Source organism: Takifugu flavidus, unplaced genomic scaffold (assembly GCF_003711565.1).
Source record: "Takifugu flavidus isolate HTHZ2018 unplaced genomic scaffold, ASM371156v2 ctg464, whole genome shotgun sequence".
NCBI classification, from domain to species: domain Eukaryota; kingdom Metazoa; phylum Chordata; class Actinopteri; order Tetraodontiformes; family Tetraodontidae; genus Takifugu; species Takifugu flavidus.
Genome location: NW_026622080.1, coordinates 14,576 through 39,089, shown reverse-complemented (window position 1 = coordinate 39,089; position 24,514 = coordinate 14,576). Strand labels below are relative to the sequence as shown.

Here is a 24,514-nt window from a genome sequence, read left to right as displayed (position 1 = left end):
CATCAAAGTGATTAAACAGTACCAAATTAAGCTGAAGAACCGAGGGGCTGGACACTCATGGAGCCCACTGCTTTGGATTCTTCTGACAGCTTTTTGGTTTGCTGGTCCAGAATAGATGCTAACCACAGGCATGGTTCAGGGCCAAGCCCGTGATCAGGTCCTGCGGCCCGTTTTACATAGCATGTTTAACAAATTGGGAGTCAAAATCTTAACCTTATGCTGTCCAACTCTGAGCTGTCAAATTTTTTGGAAAGAGTAACAGGTGTTAAGAGTTAGTTCAACCAACCCTGAGTGAAGCCCTGCAGGATCTAAAAAGCCTTGGAATGCAAATGTGTCGATGCATGCATCAATGCATCAATGGAATGCAAATAACAACAGCCGATGAAAACTCTTGATTCTCCTACTTCTCCCCTACAATATATTAATAATTATATACTTTTTCATAAAGATGTTATATATTTCTCAACATCAACTGGCTCTTTGAGAAATGGACACCCATGTCTGCGACTGTCTTAGCTGTGCAGGCTTCTAAATAAGAGCAGTGGAAAGTCATGTTTCGATTAAACTAGTTTCTAAAGTAGAGTTTCAGGATTGACTAATCATATACCTCCCCTCAGAAATGGGCCCCAGGTTTGTGCTCTGCACTGTCACACCAGCCACAAGCACGTTATGTGGGTGGGCCCGGGCCTTATAAGGCGTTATGTGGGTGGGAAAGCTATCGTGACTACGTGAACGCCTTATAAGGCCCGGCTTTCCGGGAGCAGCGCAGCCTGCTGCACGAACGGCAGATCTAACTGAAAGCTGCGCGGCTGCAGGGAGAGAGCAAGTGTTTAGCGACCTTCATTTAGGAAGATGAACATTTGTCTTCTGTTTTGGATCCTGCTCCCAGCAGCAGAATGCGGTAAGTTGAGGTAAGTTAATGTCCTTTCTTTACACGCACGTTCTGAGCGCTGTGTTGCGCTTTTCTCAGGTAGAAATAGACAATCAATCAGCTCTAGATGCTCTTAGTGGTGTTTTGTCCAGTTGAGTGTTTGTGAAGAGGGATTATAGTAGGGGAACGAGGAAGCAGCCCTGAGGAGTTCTGGTGATCAGGATGAGAGGAGATGAGATGTGGGTTTTTATCCTGACATGTGGTGGTCTGGCTCAGAGAGGATCAATGATGATGATCAAAGAGATATTTTAGCTTTTTTTGATACCGTCCACCAATTTGAGCAGATACGACTCACAGCTTAAGGTTTAAAATAATTAACCATAATATTAAACTGTCTACATCTTTCAATATTAATTTGACAAGACCTGAGATTGGGATCAATTTATAACATGATTATTTTTTGTCAGAACCGCTGATCCCACTGTGAGGGTCCAGAGTTTTGACTCCATTTGTTTGTGTGTTTCAGGTTCCCATTCTCTTGAGTTCTTGTCTACAGGACGTGTTCAGCCTGGATCTGGGCCCCATTTTGAACAAGTTACAGAGTTTGATGGAGTTGTGATCTCTCACTGTGACAGTGGGACACAACAAGAACACTTCAAACCCGTCCTGGAATCCCACAACTTACCTGGGACCTGTGAGGTGGCCCTTAATGATGCTTTTGGTGCTCTCAAAGAGATTTCTAAATTCACCAATCACACACTGTGTAAGTTTGTAGCACATTTGCTTTGTAACACATCTAAGAGGAATTAAAACCTTTAACTAAAGAGAAAAACAATCCTTGTAGATGTTCAGCGGCGGCGTGGCTGCATCACGTCAGACGAGAGGCTTGAATCTGCTTTTGACAACTGGGCAGTGAATGGAGAGGGTTTCATTCAGTTTGATGCTGGAGCTCAGAAATGGAAAGCCCTGTCTCCTTCTGCAGAAATGATTAAAGATTCGTGGAACAGCCGTGAGTCTCGGAACGATTTCTTTGGACAATTCATCAATGAAGAATGTCTAGAAATGATCCATCAGATCAAATTAAGAGAAGCGGAAAAAAGAACAGGTGAACACACTCTCTGGTCCAAAAAAATATAACGCAAAATATAATAAAATCACAGCTTTGAATCACTTCATTAAATTGGACATAATTCAGGAATTAACCTGAACACATACAAAAGTATCTTTTCTTCCCCTGGCTGGTCCCACCCTGATCATCACCTTTTCTATCCTCCTGCAGATCTCCGTGTGTTTGCCAACCCTGTTGACAGAACCAAGGCATTGCTGAAGTGCCACGTCACCAGTACTGACAAATCAGTGCGTTCAGTGTCTCTGACTGAAGACGGGGCCACCAAGGCAACTGGATCACTGTAACTGGCCCGTTGCCTTCTGGGGATGGATCAGTGATCCTCATACTGACAGCTGAGGTCCCCCTGATCCACACCAACATCTATGGCTGTGTTGTCCAAACAGAAGACAGAAACATCACTGTCATGTGGGGTGAGAACTTTACATTTACATGCTGCTGCATGATTGTTATTTACAGATCTATAGATTGTTTCTGGGCCCAATTGTAAATATAACTGGTAAAAAAGTTCAGGAACATATGATACAGAATAATGCAAGGTTTTAAACCTAGTGTATTTTATTGTTATCGCCATAATTTTCCTTTTGTTTCAGATGGAAAAACACTTGCTGGTGTTAATTGGACATTTTTGGCTCCCATTTTGGTTTCATGTGTTCTTTTAATCTGCGCAACAGCATGGATGCTCAAATGTAAGTCTCACTACTTTTGTTGAAACACTCATCAGTCTGTCAGCTGATATTTTGGTATTAATGTTTCATTAATTAGCCTTATGATCAGATCAATGTTTGTAATGAAATATCTGCCAACATGTATTATTTGTGTTTCACAATAGTCAAGAAGAGGATTGTTTCAAGTGATGAAGAACAACCACCAGTATCTTTAAGGAGCGATGAACTGATGGATAACCAGAAGAATGAATATTTGTCAAGATTGGACGAGAGACAAATGCTATGATCCAGAATATTTTTATTCTCCATATTAAAGTTGCCCCGTGTAATACAACTGAGCAGGGGATCAAAACAAATTTGCAGTGAACCGACTTTAACGTTCACATTTACGACACTTTCAAACAGAGCAGTACATTAAACAGAACATACAGGTGAAGTCACAACAGTGATCAGGTGTAAAAAGCTAAAGAAACTTTTTATTTTTATGTTCTTTTCCCTGTTACCTTTTATCTATTATGTAAGCACTTTGGTTTCCTATTTAGACATTATAAAGCATTACACAAATAACTATTTCTATGTTAATGTAACATGACCACCAAACTACTGTTTAGTGAACCGTTTACTTAAACATTAATTTATTTCTTTGAGAGACTGATGATCAAATGTAACTCATGTTCTTTGATGATGTCATGTGGCACCAAGAATGTTGTCAATAAATGATTAATTTTAATTTAATGAAATTGAATATCAAAATAAATGTACATACTTGTTAAGATCTTCTTTTACTGTATTAAATGTCTTTATACTAAGATTGTCTTATTTTTACTTCCTTCATTAGAAGAATAGTTTATATTTTATATCAAGAGGCAGAATTTTTATTTACTCCAGATTATAAAGAACTTATTATGACTTATTTTTATACATAAACATTTATTAGTGAGAAATGATATATATGTATATTTTTGTAACAATTTTCACGTAGATTGTTTTTTAAGATCTTTCACAAAACTAAAGGTCGAGTGATTTGCATCAGTATACTGAATTAGTCTAAAGTGTGTTCCTTTAAAAACACGTGCAACAAAGATGAAAAAGAAAGACATCGGACAGAAATGATCTAGTCCGTTTATACAACTAATTTATTGACCTATCAGAGCGCTGCCAGATTAATAAATTATTGTTCACCCAGGTAATAATGACTTATGGCTTTTCAAAAAAGCATCCACAGAAACTTCAGTGACTATATTTTCATGTCACCTTCGTATTATTATTGTCACATTCTACTAAATTTGTTTAGTAACATACGAAAACTCAAACACTTTCAAGATCCTAAATAATCCTAAAAGATCTTTAACATCTCAACATGTCTCTAAACTACAGACATCACCTTTTTTAATACATTCAGTGAGAAGACATAAATGCATTGTTGTCAAACTTAGAAGAAGAATCAGTATCAGGGTTTCCTGCAGAATAGGATTTAGTAGTTCTATTTTCAGGACAATAACAACAAAAGCGCCATTTAATGCTACTCATTAAAAACCAGTAGTAACAAGTACTCATGCAAAATCAAATCAAACAGTAACCTTCAGATGTTTTATGACATTCCAGACGCTATTCTGTAGGACCTCCAATATCAGTTTAGTAATAACTGCTATCTGCTCGTTGTGGAGGCTGATGATGTCTGACCAAGATCTCCCCTGAGAAAACACAGACCAGCAGCTCAGCCTTCCAGAGAGAAGATGGAGCAGTTACAGAAGGAACAGGGGATGTTAAACTAGTACGGAATTAAAATGTCAATATAGAACATATTTCAACCAGTGAAGAGCAGGCAGCCAGGCTAAAGCAGCAAGAATGTAGCTCAGAGGAACAGAATTATAACTTTGTTCAACGATGGAACATTTATCACTTCAATTAAGGCAAAACAAAAAACAAACAAACAACAACAACCCTACAAAGTTATACTTGTTAATTGTTCGTCACTCAAGTTTATGAAGAACATTTCACGTCTCGGTAAAATAAAAGTAAGGGGGATCCAACTATTACACCCACTTCCGGTGTTTACTGCGTGATATAAAATTCAAAAATTAACGATCGTACAGATAAAAAAAATCGTGACGGTGTTCTGAAGCCGTTTGGTTCCCCAGCGCTGGAGAGACAACTTCATCTTTTCTCCTCTTTTGGATGCACAACAACAACAACATCGACAGCAAATAATTATGGACTTTTATTGGGAAACGCAACTGCAGGAAGATGAAGTTCTGTCTTTTGCTTTACTGGGTTTTGCTGCCAGCAGCAGAATGTGGTAGGTGACACAACTGTAATGGCGAAAGTTTGGATTTGCAGGGTTGTTAGACGCCGCGCAAAGTTTGTCAAGTTTATTGAGTAAAGTTTATTTTGGTCACCACGTGTTACACTCATCGAGAACCTCAGGCTCCGAACCGAACTGCAGCGTTGGAAACACGCGCCTTTCTTGTCGCGCTCTTTGCGTCAAACACTTGAACAGATTCCCGAGAGAAGTTCCACGGACATCCAAAGATTTAAGACTGGCTGATCCATGATCCACAACCACGTTTAAATATTAATAATAAAATACTGGCTAAAGACAGGAAAACGTCCAAAAAAGAGAACATTTTATGGTTTGCTCTGGAGACCCGGAGAAGCTGCTTTATTAAGTGTAATAGTTCATGATCTTCCTTTTCTTCTTTAAACTGGTGGTTGGTAGACTATGTTTCAGCTTATTACTGCCATCGACTGTTGAGTGTAGATCAGGAAGCAAGAAATTTTATTTAAAAAAGCATTTATTCAGCCTGATATTTCTTCTGATTGTTTGGTACCCGTGTGGCCTACAAAGCCTGAGTGAGACCCTCAAGAAGGGCACCAAATTTAAACAACGGGTGTCGTAGTTTCCAAACCAGGTGTAATCCTGCAAAGACAGAATCCCGAACTCTGAGTGGCTGATTTGAAATTAGGATCCTCCCAGGCGAGATGACGACGTGGATTATAAACCTCCCAACGTTGCTCCTGATAACCACACTATCTTCAGCCAGAGATTCTTGTCTTCGTTATCTGGATCTACCCAAGAACACTGCCACTGCGCTCCTCTACCTCATTCCCTTTCCTTTCTCTCTCCTATTGCTCCTGCCTTTTTCCTTTCAGTTTGTGCTTTGTTATTGTTTCAACTTCTTCCTTTTTCCTAATTTGACATTAAAACACAGTTTCCTGTGTTCCTGTCAGAACCTTTTGATGCAAGAACTCCATTTGTTTGTGTGTTTCAGGTTCCCATTCTCTTGAGTTCTTGTCTACAGGACGTGTTCAGCCTGGATCTGGGCCCCATTTTGAACAAGTTACAGAGTTTGATGGAGTTGTGATCTCTCACTGTGACAGTGGGACACAACAAGAACACTTCAAACCCGTCCTGGAATCCACAACTTACCTGGACCTGCAGACCAGCATGTTATGATGTTTTTGATGCTCTCAAAGCGATTTCTAAATTCACCAATCACACACGGAGTAAGTTTGTAGCACATTTGCTTTGTAACACATCTAAGAGGAATTAAAACCTTTAACTAAAGAGAAAAACAATCCTTGTAGATGTTCAGCGGCGCGGCGTGGCTGCATCACGTCAGACGAGGCTGCTGAATCTGCTTTTGACAACTGGGCAGTGAATGGAGAGGGTTTCATTCAGTTTGATGCTGGAGCTCAGAAATGGAAAGCCCTGTCTCCTTCTGCAGAAATGATTAAAGATTCGTGGAACGGCTATGAGGCTCAGAACCATTTGTTTGGACACTTCATCATCAGGAGATACTGTCTAGAAATGATCCACCACATCAAATTAAGAGAAATAGAAAAAAGAACAGGTGAACACACTCTCTGGTCCTAAAATAGCAGCCTGGTGTTGGTTATGAGCTAAAACTATGTTGAGAGGAAGAGTGAGCTGCTCATCACTGCTGGTTCCCTGTTCAAAGAGTGACAACAGACAACCCTGATCATCACCTTTTCTATCCTCCTGCAGATCTCCGTGTGTTTGCCAACCCTGTTAACAGAACCAAGGCATTGCTGAAGTGCCACGTCACCAGTACTGACAAATCAGTGCGTTCAGTGTCTCTGACTGAAGACGGGGCCCCCAAGGCAAACTGGATCACTGTAACTGGCCCGTTGCCTTCTGGGGATGGATCAGTGATCCTCATCCTGACAGCTGAGGTCCCCCTGATCCACACCAACATCTATGGCTGTGTTGTCCAAACAGAAGACAGAACCATCACTGTCATGTGGGGTGAGAACTTTACATTTACATACTGCTGCATGATTGTTATTGAGTCAAAGCAATACAGGCTGAAATTTTAACGTTGTGTTCAAGTCTCAGTTAGTTTAGGTTTGTTAAAAATCTGATGTGAGAAATACTTGAGCGCTGGGAAAATAAGAAATATAACTGTTTAAATACCGTGAATAGTGTCCGCTACATTTGTCAGCATCAACATTATTAGTTTATTATTGTAATTATTACTTTTATTACAATGTTTTTAGTAACAATGCTATTTTTTCTTTGGTTCCAGATGGAAACACACTTGATGGAAGAGAAATTCTTTCCACAAGTGTCAGTTGGACACAAATTTTGAGCTGCGTTCTGTTTTTATGTGTTCTTTTTCTAATCGGCACAACAGCACTGGTGCTCAAATGTATCAGTAAGTATCACTACAGTAAATGTAACATTTAAGTCAGTCTGTCAGCTGCTGATTTAGTATTTTTGAAATATTTTAACAATAACATTTTTGTGGACAAATCATTGAGTTTCTAATGAGATCTACCTCTCAGCACATATTAATTCATCCTCCATTTAATTACAACAAAGTCAAGAATAATACGAGGATTTTGTAAAGTGAAGGAGCACAGGCATAAATGGTCTATTTTTCTGGCTGCTTAAGCTTTGAACTATTTATTTTGTTCCACAGATGATTTAACAGACTTACAAAAAGCACTAGAAATAAAAACGTGTCTAGGCTCTTAACAGGAGTGTTGTGATGTAAATATACAGTGGTTATGTTGGACAACTACTCTACACTACCACACCCCAATACACGCAACACATTATTATCACCAACAAATGTTAGTCCCCATTTGAGCTGCATTGAATTCAATGGAACAGATTATTGTCTGTTAGCCTAACTTAATTGGTGTGTGTGAGGAACTGTAACATGAATGAGTTCATGCATACCATAGTTTCAGGAGGAAGATCACTTTTCCATGATTTTTTTTACTAAGACTCCTAAATTGTGTTGAATGAACTCATTAACTGGAATGACCAGAGTGTCATCTTTTGAACCAGCCAGGCACTCTGGATGCTAAAGCTCTGAACCTATAAATCACCCCTGGAAGAAATGAAAACACACTTCAGAAGCACCTTGAAGAATATTTAAGAGGATGATTGCATCAACAGAAATGTTCTCTATTGTGTTTTTTTTATCTATAAAATGTCTGCTTTCTAATATTGTATATTTTTATATCCTGTATTAAAATAAATGTTTTTTTAAGAGCCTGTGTGATACATATTTAAAGAACTTGGTTTTCTTTTACTCCAGTTTATGAGGAAACATTTGATTGGGCTTGTTTTCCTTTAAAGGTCAGCTTCTCACTGACAAGATCATTATAGGATACAGGAGTTTTAGTGTGAGAGCATATATTCAACCTCCTATTAGGTATTACAATTGCCAAAGGTATGCCCATCATTACAGTGTGTAGGGGGAGCAGAGGTGTGTGTGTGTGTGTGTGTGTGGGGGGGGGGGGTAGTAATAGCACAGTTAATGTAAATGTAACTGGGGAAACTACAGTGTGTGGAGAAAACAGTTGTAATTCAACAAGTCTGAGAAGAGCAGAGAACAGAGGCAGTGAAGATTGTGAGTAAAAATAAAAGAGTGGAAGAGATGAATGAAGCAAATAAATCATGTGTTTCATTTCAGAACTTTGCTGGATATGATCCCGGTGCAAGCACTTAGACTCTACATGGGCCAGTCAAAATCTCACCTGTGTGTGCGCTCCAGGAACAGGCTGGGAAATGCCACTGTGGCTGAGGAGGAACAGTTGGCTGCTAATTACTGGATTCATTCAAGAGGTCAGAGGGATGAACATCTTACAAAGGGGGTTCTGCTAGTGAGTTGGGAGGAGACAGCACAAAAGGGGAGTTTTGGGTGGAAGGGTGATGAGGTGGCCAAGGATATGGGGGTGTATAACCATTAAAAGCAGGAGCAGTGTTGACAGAGAAATTAATGATCAAAGTCAGAAGGCAAGAGTGTTGTGTGGGTAAAAGCAAATGAGCAGTGGCAACAGAGCGGGGAAACAGAGGTCAAGGGGAGGCATCTTCTTTCCAATACAAAGGAGGGACAATGCATCAAGGAGAAGGGTAAAGAGCAGGAAAGAGCAGGTTATAATAACAAGGTTAAGAATTAGGCAGAGCAACTTAGACAATATGCTATACATTGTGGAGAAGCATCCATCTATGTGAGCAGTGTCATGAACTGGAGACAACAGAACATGTGCTTTTAATATGTAGGCATAATAGTGAGGAAAGGAAGATGATGATGGATGGACTGAGGAAACTGGGAATGGTGGATGTGGATGAGCTGGGTAGAGAGTTCAGGTGGGAGGAAAGAGCTTTATAAATTTACTCTACTCTAGTAAACAGGATGGAAGGATGGATACGCTAGATAGAGGACCAGAAGGTGGCAGCTACAATATAGATGCCAACTGCCTTTAAAACCAAAAGAAAAAGAACATGAAGATCGGTAGATTTGTCTGGTTCCGATCAGGACAAAAAGTAATGATGGGCAAATTAAGCTTTTGTGAATTCCCGAACCACTTGTAATGATTACTCGAAGTAATGAAGTTGCAGTTCTAGCGCCCTCTCCTGGCGACCCGCGAGCCCTGCACTGCAGGGTTGGAGCCGCTATTGGTGACCGGGAGGCGCACACGTGAGCTTTGTTTTGTTAAGGAGAAAATGCTGGTAAAATATGCCATAGCTTGGGTATTCTTGTGTAACTGGACTCAACGTTTTTATTGGAGGTACGTTATTTTTTTCCACAGTATTGGGATTTAACCAGTTTATTTTTTGCTCACAATTTCTCCACATTTGGAGAATATTCTTCTGCAGGGTACAGTAGATGCTGGCATGCATAGAAATCTTTTGGCCCGCTGAAAAGGTTGGTGTAACGATGTCTGTGATTTAGCCAGTAGGCGAGTGGGTCCTCTGACCTGGCCAGAGGTGGGCTGCTCATGCACCGCTGCCCATCTACCGTCGCATCTGCCATAGCATTCCCAGCCCTTCTTGCATCTGAGGCGTCTCGGTCCAGCGTTCCCCAAAGGTTAATATCTGGAACACACCGGGCACCGGACCTGTCCAAAAGTAATTTACAAATAGACAAACAGCGATTCATTTGGATGGAAGATACACCATAGCTATAGTAAGTTACTGTTATATGAAACTTTGCTTTTGTGCATTACACCTACAGTACACCTACTACCTACTACAACTACACACAAACTGTTAATTTTTAAAATGCGGTTATCAGGAGTTTATGTGCTTAAATCTCAACCTGTCCGAATCTTGACGAGGCGGCGTCAGTGAATCACGTGTTTGGACCCTGACGTCACCTCGATGACGGGTATTTCCTGGTGCTGAACGAAGGCTCCGCCCACAATGCGGGGTCCAGCTCTCTTATTGAACTGCGACTGTCACGCGCAATAAAAACTCCTGCGACACTCGTCTAGTTTGAGACCCGCTTTTAAGAGAATCGGTCTTTATCACAAAGAACCCTCGTCATGGTTCTTCCAGACTGTTTCAGATGAGGACAACAAGTGTTTAGCGACCTTCATTTAGGAAGATGAACATTTGTCTTCTGTTTTGGATCCTGCTCCCAGCGGCAGAATGCGGTAAGTTGAGGAAACTTTCTTTACACACACCCAAGGTAGTTTTCCATGTCAACTGGACTGGGTTTCTTCTCTTGGAGACGTACACACACGTTCTGAGCGCTGTGTGAAGAAATAGACAATCGACTTTTCAAGAACATTCAAAAACGTCCTTTTTTTTTTTTAGCTCTGCAATAAAAACATGAATAGCGAATAATGCACCAGGAAGCTGGTGAAATACTTGAAGATATTTGGGCAGTGACACTATTTGAAACGAAAACATGGAAGCAGAATCATGTTTATTGCCATTGTTCATGTAATACACAGTATTTCACAAGCTAGGAATTTGTCTTGGTGTGACGCTGCGACATTCAACATAAAGAAGACAACACTAGAATAAGATAAATAAAATAAGACATATATACAGTATAAATACATAAATAGTAAGATAGTGCAGGTCAATGCAGGAGTAATGTATTGTTCGTGAGTCCGACGACTGGCTGCTGTACATGGTGCTTAAGTGATAAGTCACTTGGTGTTTGTGAGGGTGATGTTTGGTCACCCGCGCTGTTCGTTCTCTAGACTCAGATCAACCACGCAAACAACAGGAGGCCTTGCAAGGGAGAACTGACGAGCAGTTCAAGCTTCCTCTCTCAACTCCGCCCGTCTGCTGCTCGCTCTCCCCTCTTTTATTTGGTGCACACAAGATTTATGTCAATCTGACCTCATGATTCTTTCTCCGACTTCCCCGTGTCCTTGAACATGGTACCTCTCAGTGCTGGGAACATAACAGCTTCCATACTTGGTTCAAACACTCATACATTCCTTTTGATTAAACATTCTAAATCTACTTACTGTACTTACTATAGCATTGAAACGATAATAGTAATAACAACAATAATTCTTCTCACATGTTCAGCAGCCTGATGGCAGAGGGGAAGAAGCTGTTCATGTAGCGGGAGGTTTTGGTCCGAATGGACCGTAGTCTCCTGCCTGAGGGGAGGGGGGAAGAAGCCACACCGAACGTGGCTTGCGCAGTGCTTTCGATTCCAGTGTGTCGGACTGTTCCTGACTGAGCCGTTAGGGGGCGCAGCAGTACTGCACACTGAGACTTCCTGTTTATAAAACCGCTGCTGAAGTACCTCTGCCCTGTGTGTGTGTGTGTGTGTGTGTGCACTTTAATATCACAGGCATGAAAGTTGCAGGTAACTGTCCAAACACAGATGTATTTTTTAGTTGTTGACTATCTGAGGATTTGCTTTGATTTTGTTGCCTGCACACAGAGTACGAAGAGAGTGGAGATTAAACCTCTTTTCTTATTGGTGCCTGTTCAGGTACTGTAGTAAACCTTGTTTATATTCAGTTTATGAGGAATCTATTATAATATTTTGGGTTATTGTTGGGTCTTTTGACCTGTTTCTCATCCTGCTGCTCCATGTTTCCTTCACAGCTTGTGGAAAGAGGCTGTTTTTCATTCTGGTTGTTTGTTTTTAGTGGTGTTTTGTCCAGTTGAGTGTTTGTGAAGAGGGATTATAGTAGGGGAACGAGGAAGCAGCCCTGAGGAGTTCTGGTGACCAGGATGAGAGGAGATGAGATGTGGGTTTTTATCCTGACATGTGGTGGTCTGGCTCAGAGAGGATCAATGATGATGATCAAAGAGATATTTTTGCTTTTTTTGATACCGTCCACCAATTTGAGCAGATACGACTCACAGCTTAAGGTTTAAAATAATTAACCATAATATTAAACTGTCTACATCTTTCAATATTAATTTGACAAGACCTGAGATTGGGATCAATTTATAACATGATTATTTTTGTCAGAACCGCTGATCCCACTGTGAGGGTCCAGAGTTTTGACTCCATTTGTTTGTGTGTTTCAGGTTCCCATTCTCTTGAGTTCTTGTCTACAGGACGTGTTCAGCCTGGATCTGGGCCCCATTTTGAACAAGTTACAGAGTTTGATGGAGTTGTGATCTCTCACTGTGACAGTGGGACACAACAAGAACACTTCAAACCCGTCCTGGAATCCCACAACTTACCTGGGACCTGCACAGCAGCATGTTATGATGTTTTTGATGCTCTCAAAGCGATTTCTAAATTCATCAATCACACACGGAGTAAGTTTGTAGCACATTTGCTTTATAACGTGTTTATTTTGTTGAAGATGAACTGAACATTTTACATAAAACAATCCTTGTAGATGTTCAGCGGCGGCGTGGCTGCATCACATCAGACGAGAGGCTTGAATCTGCTTTTGACAACTGGGCAGTGAATGGAGAGGGTTTCATTCAGTTTGATGCTGGAGCTCAGAAATGGAAAGCCCTGTCTCCTTCTGCAGAAATGATTAAAGATTCGTGGAACGGCTATGAGACTCGGAAGCATGTGTTTGGACAATTCATCAGGAGATACTGTCCAGAAATGATCCATCAGATCAAATGAAAAGAAATAGAAAAAAGAACAGGTGAATAAAACACACATATATTTGTACTTGTATCTTTGTGAGGACTTACACAGATTCATGAAACACCTGTTTTTTACGACACAGCATGTAAAATCTAACAACCACACAGATTTGGCTCATTGGACATAATTCAGGAATTAACCTGAACACATACAAAAGTATCTTTTCTTCCCCTGGCTGGTCCCACCCTGATCATCACCTTTTCTATCCTCCTGCAGATCTCCGTGTGTTTGCCAACCCTGTTGACAGAACCAAGGCATTGCTGAAGTGCCACGTCACCAGTACTGACAAATCAGTGCGTTCAGTGTCTGTGACTGAAGACGGGGCCACCAAGGCAAACTGGATCACTGTAACTGGCCCGTTGCCTTCTGGGGATGGATCAGTGATCCTCATCCTGACAGCTGAGGTCCCCCTGATCCACACCAACATCTATGGCTGTGTTGTCCAAACAGAAGACAGAACCATCACTGTCATGTGGGGTGAGAACTTTACATTTACATACTGCTGCATGATTGTTATTGAGTCATGATCCAGGCTGCACACAGGCCAGTGGGTGGGATCTTATTGTTGCTGGGGGGGTTCTGGTGTGTTGGGTACTCTGGTAAAAGTCCCTCATGAAGAAGCTCTGAAACGTTCCTGGTGATTCTCTGGTCTTCCTCCATCTGAAAGCAGACCTTTGGATCTTTTCTGGCTGAGATTACAGCAGTGTTGGTCATTAACTCTGTCAGAAACGGCTGTTTCGATGCTGTTAAAACTTATTTGAGAATTTTTTTATGTCTCGCCACAAGTTTTTTGCCCATTTAATTAACAACATTTAACGTGCTTCACATGTTTCCAGAAAGAAACGAGCTACTACAGAGTTACAATTTGGTACAGGCAGTGGAATGCACAGAATCACCCTCTGCCAGCAGGGGGCGCTGCAGCAGCTCAGCACCCACCTTTCTATCGTCTTGGCACAGAATTATCAGTGCGCAACGTTGAGCTTCAGTCTGTGTCCAGGCCTCAGACAACTGTCGGCATGTCACGTTGGTCCAGACAGTTAATAAATGTAACAGTTGAAATACTCTAAATAGAGTCAGTTACACTTTCTGTTATTCGGAGCACAGCTTTCAAAATATTAAAAATAAGTTTATTACAATAACACATGACGACATGCTGCATAGAGTAAAGTATGGCCAGTTTGGTGATTACAATAATCAGGTTTTTGTTGTTTATACTCTTTTATGAGCAGATGGAAACACACTTGATGGACAACACATCCTTTATGCAGGTGTCCCGATGACGTTTTGGATAATTATCGGCATCATCTTTACAGTTTGTTGTTTAATCTCCGTAATGACTCTTGTGTGTAAGTCTCACTTCTTTGATTGTAACTTTCAAGTCAGTCTGTGAGCTGATATTTTACTATTGTGGCCCTGCATTAATAGAATGTTAATGATGTTTCTTGTGAAATACACCTGTCAGCATCTATTAATTGTTCCTTCATTTTATTTCTTCATAGGCACAAGGCAGAAAAATTGGTGAAGGAAACTTTTCTCATGAGCCCATTGAAGAATAACTGGGGGAAGATGGATTTTATCCACGGAGGACTTGAGCAGAGACGACATCAATGATCCAGGATGTTTTACTCTTCATACTGAAAGTGCACGTCTATAGAAACGTGTAGACCTGAACAGAGGATCCAAAGTCACATGTGCTGTAATATTTGGACTGTGTTGTCATCCAGTAGCAGAGCTTTGGGACTTGTGCTGCTGACACGGGTCTAACCTTCACTGACTGTCATCTTTTTTAAGAAGCCAAGAAGCCAAACTATGGAAAACTTTAGCACTTTGACCCTAAATTCAGTATTAGTGATCTTGAACTTCTTAAATCAGAGCTTAACACTCATCTTTTAAAACTACCTTTAAACACCTCATAATGCTGTCACTTTATGTCTGGTTTCATGTATTTTTGTGTTATTTACTCATTCATCTCTCCTTTATTTTGTTTGCATCATCTTTATTTATTTTATGTAAAACACTGGTTACTTATTTTGACATTGTAAAAATCTTATGTTGTTGAATGTTTGATGACTTTATTTCTGTTTCTGAAAGACTGGTTTCAGTTACATCCTTGGTGAAGTTGAAATTTAACTCTGAAGTTCTTCCTTGAAGAATCTAACAAATTCATGTGAAACTGGTCGACTAATATTGTGTGTAAAATAGTAAACTGTTTAACAGTGTTTGTAACTAACTTGCAGGACCTGATGTGTGAAGTCCTTAAGAGTTTCTATTTTTTCCATTATTAAATACAGTATTTGTAAATATTGTAGGTTTTTACTTCCTGCAATAAATGAGTTTTAATTTTAAGAGCTTGTGTGATAATGTTTATTTTCATTTACATGAGGAAATGTCTGATTAGATGAGGTGGTTAACATTGTCTCATCACAGCAACAAGGTTGTGGGTTCCAATCCCCTGGGATCGCAGCTTTATCAGTGCAGTTTGGAAGTTCTCCCAGGATGTTTCATGAAATGACCACTGACTCTTTTAGTTCATTTGTGTTTTACCCATTTTGAAAAAAACAACTTTAATTTGGCCAGTCAAAGCAATACAGGCTGCATATATGTCAATTATTCAAGGGATGAAACACAACTGGACATTAATCGGATTGATTCATTTCATGTTTGTCATTTGAATCTGGAAGCAGTTGAGTCCAGACAAGTCACATGTGATGCATATTTGATCAAAGGTGTAGAACAAGGACCCTTACGGGAGATTGGAATGTACTTGGTAGCTTGCAAACTTAGTGCTGGAACAGTGCTTGATTGAGGATGTTTCACAAGCACGAGGAAGCAAGGACTAATGGGTCTGCATTTTGAGAAATGGTTGATGAATGTTCTCAATCATCCAGATCGAAAAGAATTCTTGGCTCAAGGAAGTTCACCTGAACTTTGTTTTCACCTCTTATCTGAGAGGCTTCTTCAATTGTAAATGAACTAGTGGGAATCCCACAGTTGTGCTGTGCTGAGTCACTGAGCGTTATTGTTGATGCTCATGAGGGTCAGTGGTAATTTGCTTTGCTTTGCTTTCTTCAAATAAGTGTCCCTTATCTTTTGGGTGTAGCTGGATGGCCAAATCCTGACCTGAGGAGTTGGCGTTGCATCTGTACAGTGGTTGTTTAGTCTCACCAATGTACAGATCTATAGATTGTTTCTGGGCCCAATTGTAAATATAACTGGTAAAAAAGTTCAGGAACATATGATACAGAATAATGCAAGGTTTTAAACCTAGTGTATTTTATTGATATTGCCATAATTTCCCTTTTGTTTCAGATGGAAAAACACTTGCTGGTGTTAATTGGACATTTTTGGCTCCCATTTTGGTTTCATGTGTTCTTTTAATCTGCGCAACAGCATGGATGCTCAAATGTAAGTCTCACTACTTTTGTTGAAACACTCATCAGTCTGTCAGCTGATATTTTGGTATTAATGTTTCAATAATTAGCCTTATGATCAGATCAATGTTTGTAATGAAATATCTGCCAACATGTATTATTTGTGCCTCCATTTGTGTTTCACAATAGTCAAGAAGAGGATTGTTTCAAGTGATGAAGAACAACCACCAGTATCTTTAAGGAGTGATGAATTGATGGATAACCAGAAGAATGAATATTTGTCAAGATTGGACGAGAGACAAATGCTATGATCCAGAATATTTTTATTCTCCATATTAAAGTTGCACCGTGTATTACAACTGAGCAGGGGATCAAAACACAAACATTTGCAGTGAACCGGCTTTAACGTTCACATTTACGACACTTTCAAACAGAGCAGTACATTAAACAGAACATACAGGTGAAGTCACAACAGTGATCAGGTGTAAAAAGCTAAAGAAACTTTTTATTATGTTCTTTTCCCTGTTACCTTTTATCTGTTATGTAAGCACTTTGGTTTCCTATTTAGACATTATAAAGCATTACACAAATAACTATTTCTATGTTAATGTAACATGACCACCAAACTACTGTTTAGTGAACCGTTTACTTAAACATTAATTTATTTCTTTAAGAGACTGATGATCAAATGTAACTCATGTTCTTTGATGACGATTAATTTTAATTTAATGAAATTGAATATCAAAATAAATGTACATACTTGTTAAGATCTTCTTTTACAGTATTAACTGTCTTTATACTAAGATTGTCTTATTTTTACTTCCTTCATTAGAAGAATATTTTATATTATATCAAGAGGCAGAATTTTTATTTACTCCAGATTATAAAGAACAACTTGATTAGACTTATTTTTATACATAACATTTATTAGTGAGAAATGATATATATGTATATTTTTGTAACAATTTTCATGTAGATTGTTTTTTAAGATCTTTCACAAAAATAAGGCTCGAGTGATTTGCATCAGTATACTGAATTAGTCTAAAGTGTGTTCCTTTAAAAACACGTGCAACAAAGATGAAAAAGAAAGACAATTTATTGGCCTATCAGAGCGCTGCCAGATTAATAAATTATTGTTCACCCAGGTAATAATGACTTTTATGGCTTTTCAAAAAAGCATCCACAGAAACTTCAGTGACTATATTTTCATGTCACCTTCGTATTATTATTGTCACATTCTACTAAATTTGTTTGGTAACATGTGAAAACTCAAATACTTTCAACATCTTAAATAATCCTAAAAGATCTTTAACATCTCAACATGTCTCTAAACTACAGACATCACCTTTTTTAATACATTCAGTGAGAAGACATAAATGCATTGTTGTCAAACTTAGAAGAAGAATCAGTATCAGGGTTTCCTGCAGAATAGGATTTAGTAGTTCTATTTTCAGGACAATAACAACACTCTAAAAAAAGACCGTGAAATGTACATAAAAACATTGTAAAATCCCTACAAAAAAATCTTGTAAACCCAAATACATATATTTTTTGTTTAAATCACTGTGAAATTTTGTAAACTATGAAACAGAATTTTTTGTTAGATTTACTACAACAATATGTGATTTAAATGGAATTTATTTGTTAAAATTACAAATATTGGCAAAAGAAACCGGGAAATACTGCAATACTCATAGGAATGAGCCACGCTGTCTTTTCAAATGTGTTGGCGCCAACTGTAATAAAACCTTTACTACTTACTCGGCTTTCAAGGGCCATTTTTACCGTGTGCACAATATACTTGAGCCACAAGCTGTTTCTGTTGTTGCGGATTTAAAATGTGCGGTTTCATTGTGTGTCCGCCATTTTCAAACAGTGAAAGAGCTAGTGTCACACTTAAAGGATCACATTGGCGAAGGCAGGTCTGTGTCATGTTGGAATAGTTTTTGAAACTCAGATGTAATTTCTCACATGCTGTCAGGATCAGCTACAGGAACTAGAAAATCCTGCTGGTTAAATGAGCAAAAACCAGCCTTAAATGTAAACATCTCTCTTTTGTCCCCAACAGTTACAGGCGGTGATGAGGATGAGGATGTTGTCAGTGTCGAAGTCTGGCCCAACTGTACACATTTCCTCCGGTGTCCAATGAGATCCCATCATGCCCAGTATGTATGGCAGCACCCAGGAGGCACGGTGTTGTGCAACTCCAGGGACGAGCATTGTGTCTTCCTGATCAACAGCATGGCTCCTCAGCTTGAGGGGAACTACAGTTGCATCTCCACAGAGGCAGGATACATCAAAGTGATTAAACAGTACCAAATTAAGCTGAAGAACCGAGGGGCTGGACACTCATGGAGCCCACTGCTTTGGATTCTTCTGACAGCTTTTTGGTTTGCTGGTCCAGAATAGATGCTAACCACAGGCATGGTTCAGGGCCAAGCCCGTGATCAGGTCCTGCGGCCCGTTTTACATAGCATGTTTAACAAATTGGGAGTCAAAATCTTAACCTTATGCTGTCCAACTCTGAGCTGTCAAATTTTTTGGAAAGAGTAACAGGTGTTAAGAGTTAGTTCAACCAACCCTGAGTGAAGCCCTGCAGGATCTAAAAAGCCTTGGAATGCAAATGTGTCGATGCATGCATCAATGCATCAATGGAATGCAAATAACAACAGCCGATGAAAACTCTTGATTCTCCTACTTCTCCCCTACAATATATTAATAATTATATACTTTTTCATAAAGATGTTATATATTTCTCAACATCAACTGGCTCTTTGAGAAATGGACACCCATGTCTGTGACTGTCTTAGCTGTGCAGGCTTCTAAATAAGAGCAGTGGAAAGTCATGTTTCGATGAATCTAGTTTCTAAAGTAACTTACTCATTGTTAAACTGCATATGTGAAACCGAAAAACCAGAGTTTCAGGATTGACTAATCATAAACCTCCCCTCAGAAATGGGCCCCAGGTTTGTGACCTCCAGCTCTATACTAGGACAGGGTTTTCCCACCTCTGACTCATTTTGCACGACTGAGGTGTCTTTAGATGGGGAACCCACCTGTTTGTGAAGGCACTGTCACATCAGGCACCGTCACACCAGCCACCAACCACTTTTCCCACCCACATAACGGGCCTTATAGCGCCTTATAAGGCGTTATAAGGCGCTATAAGGCGGGAAAGCTATCGTGACTACGTGAACGCCCGGCTTTCCGGGAGCAGCGCAGCCTGCTGCACGAACGGCAGATCTAACTGAAAGCTGCGGGGCTGCAGTAAGGATGGGCGATACCACACTTTTGGGATTCGATACGATACCGATACTTTTTCTTGTATTTTCATCGATATCGATCCCGATCCCGATCCCGTTCATTTCTTACTGGCAATTTTTGTCAGTCAAAATATTATTACATTTAAGACAAATACAGACCATTTATATACAATTTATTATGGTCAATTGATTACTAGGATTTCCTTATCCTTTAAACCTGCATAAGACAGTTGTTCCATAAAAAAATAATTAGAACAATGTCTGACACCATCACACACACCTTTAGTGCACTTGAGGTATGTCATCACACTTTACTGAAGTCTCAGATTGCTGTTCAGAAATCGTATCATATTCACATTTTCTGCTTTAACACGATTGCGTCTCTGGCTGATTATTTCCTCCGGCTCTGCCTTTTGCTGACTGTGTCGGCTCGGCGCAGGCTATGTTGCAGGTTGATGCTCATTCCCTATCTCCTGTCACGTGACATGGGCCAGCTCAGTACGCCGCCAGGTATAGGGGTGTCTTGGCACATATTAATTTAAGTAACTAATCTAAAACGGCGGAAAGTGATGCATACACCCCAATTTATTTTTTTTAGTTAGTATCGATATTTATAAAAGAACATCGATACCAAATGAGTAGCTTGTGAGTATCGATATATCGATACCACGGGATCGATCTGCCCATCCTTAGGCTGCAGGGAGAGAGCGCTCTTATTGGACCGCTCTGTTAAAACCCGCGCAACTCGTCTAGTTTGAGACGCGCTTTTAAGAGAATCGGTCTTTATCACAAAGACCCTCGTCATGGTGCTTCCAGACTGCTTCAGATGAGGACAACAAGTGTTTAGCGACCTTCATTTAGAAGATGAACATTTGTCTTCTGTTTTGGATCCTGCTCCCAGCAGCAGAATGCGGTAAGTTGAGGAAACTTTCTTTACACACACGTTCTGAGCGCTGTGTTGCGCTTTTCTCAGGTAGAAATAGACAAACAATCAATCAGCTCTCTGTGTAGATGCTCTTCTCCCACATTTGGTCTTGTTCCTCTCAGATGCCCCCAAAGACTCACAATCTCACATGACTCCTTTAGGCAGCCAACACCTTTTAGAGCAACATGCTAATCAAAGAACACACAATGATTCTGATTAAAACAACTCTCCCCAAACTCTTGCATGAATATATAATATTCAAAATGACGTGATTGATTGAACACCTCAACTGGTCGGTGATACTGCCATCGACTTTAAAGAACATTCAAAAACGCCCTTTGTTTTTGTTTAACTCTGCAATAAAAACATCAATAGCGAATAATGCACCAGGAAGCTGGTGAAATACTTGAAGATATTTGGGCAGTGACACTATTCGAAACGCCAACATGGGCAACCGAACGAGGAAACTTCAGTGCTTTCGATTCCAGTGCGTCGGGCTGTTCCGAACTGAGCCGTTAGGGGGCGCAGCAGTACTGCACACTGAGACTTCCTGTTGATGCAACCTCTGCTAAAGTACCTCTGCCGTGTGTGTGTGTGTGTGTGTTTTAATATGTATTTAATATTTAATCATCAAAAGCATATGCATGAAAGTTGCAGGTAACTGTCCAACACCGATGTATTTTTTAGTTGTTGACTATCTGAGGATTTGCTTTGATTTTGATGCCTGAGTACGAAGAGAGTGGAGATTAAACCTCTTGGTGCCTGTTCAGGTGCTGTAGTAAACCTTGTTTATATTCAGTTTATGAGGAACCTATTATGATATTTTGGGTTATTGTTGGGTCTTTTGACCTGTTTCTCATCCTGCTGCTCCATGTTTCCTTCACAGCTTGTGGAAAGAGGCTGTTTTTCATTCTGGTTGTTTGTTTTTAGTGGTGTTTTGTCCAGTTGAGTGTTTGTGAAGAGGGATTATAGTAGGGGAACGAGGAAGCAGCCCTGAGGAGTTCTGGTGATCAGGATGAGAGGAGATGAGATGTGGGTTTTTATCCTGACATGTGGTGGTCTGGCTCAAAGAGGATCAATGATGATGATCAAAGAGATATTTTAGCTTTTTTTGATACCGTCCACCAATTTGAGCAGATACGACTCACAGCTTAAGGTTTAAAATAATTAACCATGATATTAAACTGTCTACATCTTTCAATATTAATTTGACAAGACCTGAGATTGGGATCAATTTATAACATGATTATTTTTGTCAGAACCGCTGATCCCACTGTGAGGGTCCAGAGTTTTGACTCCATTTGTTTGTGTGTTTCAGGTTCCCATTCTCTTGGTTCTTGTCTACAGGACGTGTTCAGCCTGGATCTCGGCCCCATTTTGAACAAGTTACAGAGTTTGATGGAGTTGTGATCTCTCACTGTGACAGTGGGACACAACAAGAACACTTCAAACCCGTCCTGGAATCCCACAACTTACCTGGGACCTGCACAGCAGCACGTTATGATGTTTTTTGATGCTCTCAAAGAGATTTCTAAATTCATCAATCACACACGGAGTAAGTTTGTAGCACATTTGCTTTGTAATTAGGAATTAAAACCTTTAACTAAAGAGAAAAAACAATCCTTGTAGATGTTCAACGGCGGCGTGGCTGCATCACGTCAGACGAGAGGCTTGAATCTGCTTTTGACAACTGGGCAGTGAATGGAGAGGGTTTCATTCAGTTTGATGCTGGAGCTCAGAAATGGAAAGCCCTGTCTCCTTCTGCAGAAATGATTAAAGATTCGTGGAACGGCTATGAGGCTCGGAACCATTTGTTTGGACAATTCATCAGGAGATACTGTCTAGAAATGATCCATCAGATCAAATTAAAAGAAACGGAAAAAAGAACAGGTGAATAAACACACACATTTATTTGTACTTGTATCTTTGTGAGGACTTACACAGATTCATGAAATACCTGTTTTTTATGACATAGCATGTAAAATCTAACAACCACACAGATTTGGCTCATTGGACATAATTCAGGAATTAACCTGAACACATACAAAAGTATCTTTTCTTCCCCTGGCTGGTCCCACCCTGATCATCACCTTTTCTATCCTCCTGCAGATCTCCGTGTGTTTGCCAACCCTGTTAACAGAACCAGGGCATTGCTGAAGTGCCACGTCACCAGTACTGACAAATCAGTGCGTTCAGTGTCTCTGACTGAAGACGGGGCCCCCAAGGCAAACTGGATCACTGTAACTGGCCCGTTGCCTTCTGGGGATGGATCAGTGATCCTCATCCTGACAGCTGAGGTCCCCCTGATCCACACAACATCTATGGCTGTGTTGTCCAAACAGAAGACAGAACCATCACTGTCATGTGGGGTGAGAACTTTACATTTACATGCTGCTGCATGATTGTTATTGAGTCGTGATCCAGGCTGCACACAGGCCAGTGGGATCTTATTGTTGCTGGGGGGGTTCTTGGTGTTGGGTACTCTGGTAAAAGTCCCTCATGAAGAAGCTCTGAAACGTTCCTGGTGATTCTCTGGTCTTTTCTGGCTGTTTCGAAGCTGTTGAAACTTATTTGGATCTTTTGGCTGAGATTACAGCAGTGTTGGTCATTAACTCTGTCAGAAACGGCTGTTTCGATGCTGTTGAAACTTATTTGAGACTTATTTTTTTGTCTCTCCACAAGTTTTTTTGGCCCATTTAATTAATTAATTTAACGTGCTTCACATGTTTCCAGAAAGAAACGAGCTACTACAGAGTTACAATTTGGTGCAGGCAGTGGAATGCACAGAATCACCCTCTGCAGCAGGGGGCGCTGCAGCAGCTCAGCACCCACCTTTCTATCGTCTTGGCACAGAATTATCAGTGCGCAACGTTGAGCTTCAGTCTGTGTCCAGGCCTCAGACAACTGTCGGCATGTCACGTTGGTCCAGACAGTTAATAAATGTAACAGTTGAAATACTCTAAATAGAGTCAGTTACACTTTCTGTTATTCGGAGCACAGCTTTCAAAATATTAAAAATAAGTTTATTACAATAACACATATGACGACATGCTGCATAGAGTAAAGTATGGCCAGTTTGGTGATTACAATAATCATGTTTTTGTTGTTTATACTCTTTTATGAGCAGATGGAAACACACTTGATGGACGACACATCCTTTACATCCAGATGACGTTTTGGAGAATTATCGGCATCATCTTTACAGTTTGTTGTTTAATCTCCGTAATGACTCTTTTGTGTAAGTCTCACTTCTTTGATTGTAACTTTCAAGTCAGTCTGTGAGCTGATATTTTACTATTGTGGCCCTGCATTAATAGAATGTTAATGATGTTTCTTGTGAAATACACCTGTCAGCATCTATTAATTGTTCCTTCATTTTATTTCTTCATAGTCACAAGAGAGGAAAAAGTGGTGAAGGAAACTTAACTCATGAGTCCATTGAAGAATAACTGGGGGAAGATGGATTTTATCCATGGAGGACTTGAGCAGAGACGACATCAATGATCCAGGATGTTTTACTCTTCATGCTGAAAGTGCACGTCTATAGAAACGTGTAGACCTGAACAGAGGATCCAAAGTCACATGTGCTGTAATATTTGGACTGTGTTGTCATCCAGTAGCAGAGCTTTGAGACTTATGCTGCTGACACGGGTCTAACCTTCACTGACTGTCATCTTTTTTAAGAAGCCAAGAAGCCAAACTATGGAAAACTTTAGCACTTTGACCCTAAATTCAGTATTAGGGTAAATTCAGGAGGAAGATCAGACAGGAGAAAGACAACTACAGGAGGAAGATGGAAAACCAGCTGCAACAGAACAATATCTGTGGCGTATGGAAGGGACTGAAGACCATCTCGGGCTTCAAGGAGCAGAAATCCCAACCTGTGGGTGACCGGGGGTGGGCTAACGACCTGAACTTGTTTTTCAATAGAT

At 40.2% G+C, this 24,514-nt stretch overlaps 1 protein-coding gene across 9 annotated transcripts; it reads left to right on the top strand.

Moving 5' to 3' along the window:
• Positions 1-756: 756 nt before the first annotated feature.
• LOC130520637 (zinc-alpha-2-glycoprotein-like) lies at positions 757-24,499 on the top strand. 9 transcript variants are annotated; one of them, XM_057024340.1, is made up of 6 exons: positions 758-901; positions 1,398-1,634; positions 1,716-1,976; positions 6,675-6,935; positions 7,216-7,344; positions 7,986-8,073. In XM_057024340.1, the coding sequence occupies exons 1-6, from the start codon at positions 853-855 to the stop codon at positions 8,003-8,005; spliced, it is 957 nt and encodes a 318-aa protein (XP_056880320.1). In that variant the 5' UTR covers positions 758-852; the 3' UTR covers positions 8,006-8,073. The 9 variants fall into 9 exon arrangements, 3 of the variants coding, with proteins under 3 accessions (XP_056880320.1, XP_056880319.1, XP_056880322.1); XR_008948956.1 differs by lacking the exons at positions 1,716-1,976; positions 6,675-6,935; positions 7,216-7,344; positions 7,986-8,073 and adding exons at positions 22,212-22,472; positions 22,692-22,951; positions 23,710-23,820; positions 23,974-24,491 and having other exon boundaries at positions 759-901; XR_008948957.1 differs by lacking the exons at positions 758-901; positions 1,398-1,634; positions 1,716-1,976; ... (1 more) ...; positions 7,216-7,344; positions 7,986-8,073 and adding exons at positions 10,335-10,582; positions 12,441-12,677; positions 12,761-13,021; ... (1 more) ...; positions 23,710-23,820; positions 23,974-24,487.
• The last annotated feature ends 15 nt before the right edge of the window (positions 24,500-24,514 follow it).

Excerpts from the sequence above, each read along its gene's own strand:
- LOC130520637 (XM_057024339.1), top strand. The coding sequence starts at position 853 with ATGAACATTTGTCTTCTGTTTTGGATCCTGCTCCCAGCAGCAGAATGC. Across the intron at positions 1,635-1,715 it reads ATTCACCAATCACACACTGT|ATGTTCAGCGGCGGCGTGGC; the intron begins GTAAGTTTGTAG and ends CAATCCTTGTAG. Across the intron at positions 1,977-6,674 it reads AGAAGCGGAAAAAAGAACAG|ATCTCCGTGTGTTTGCCAAC; the intron begins GTGAACACACTC and ends ATCCTCCTGCAG.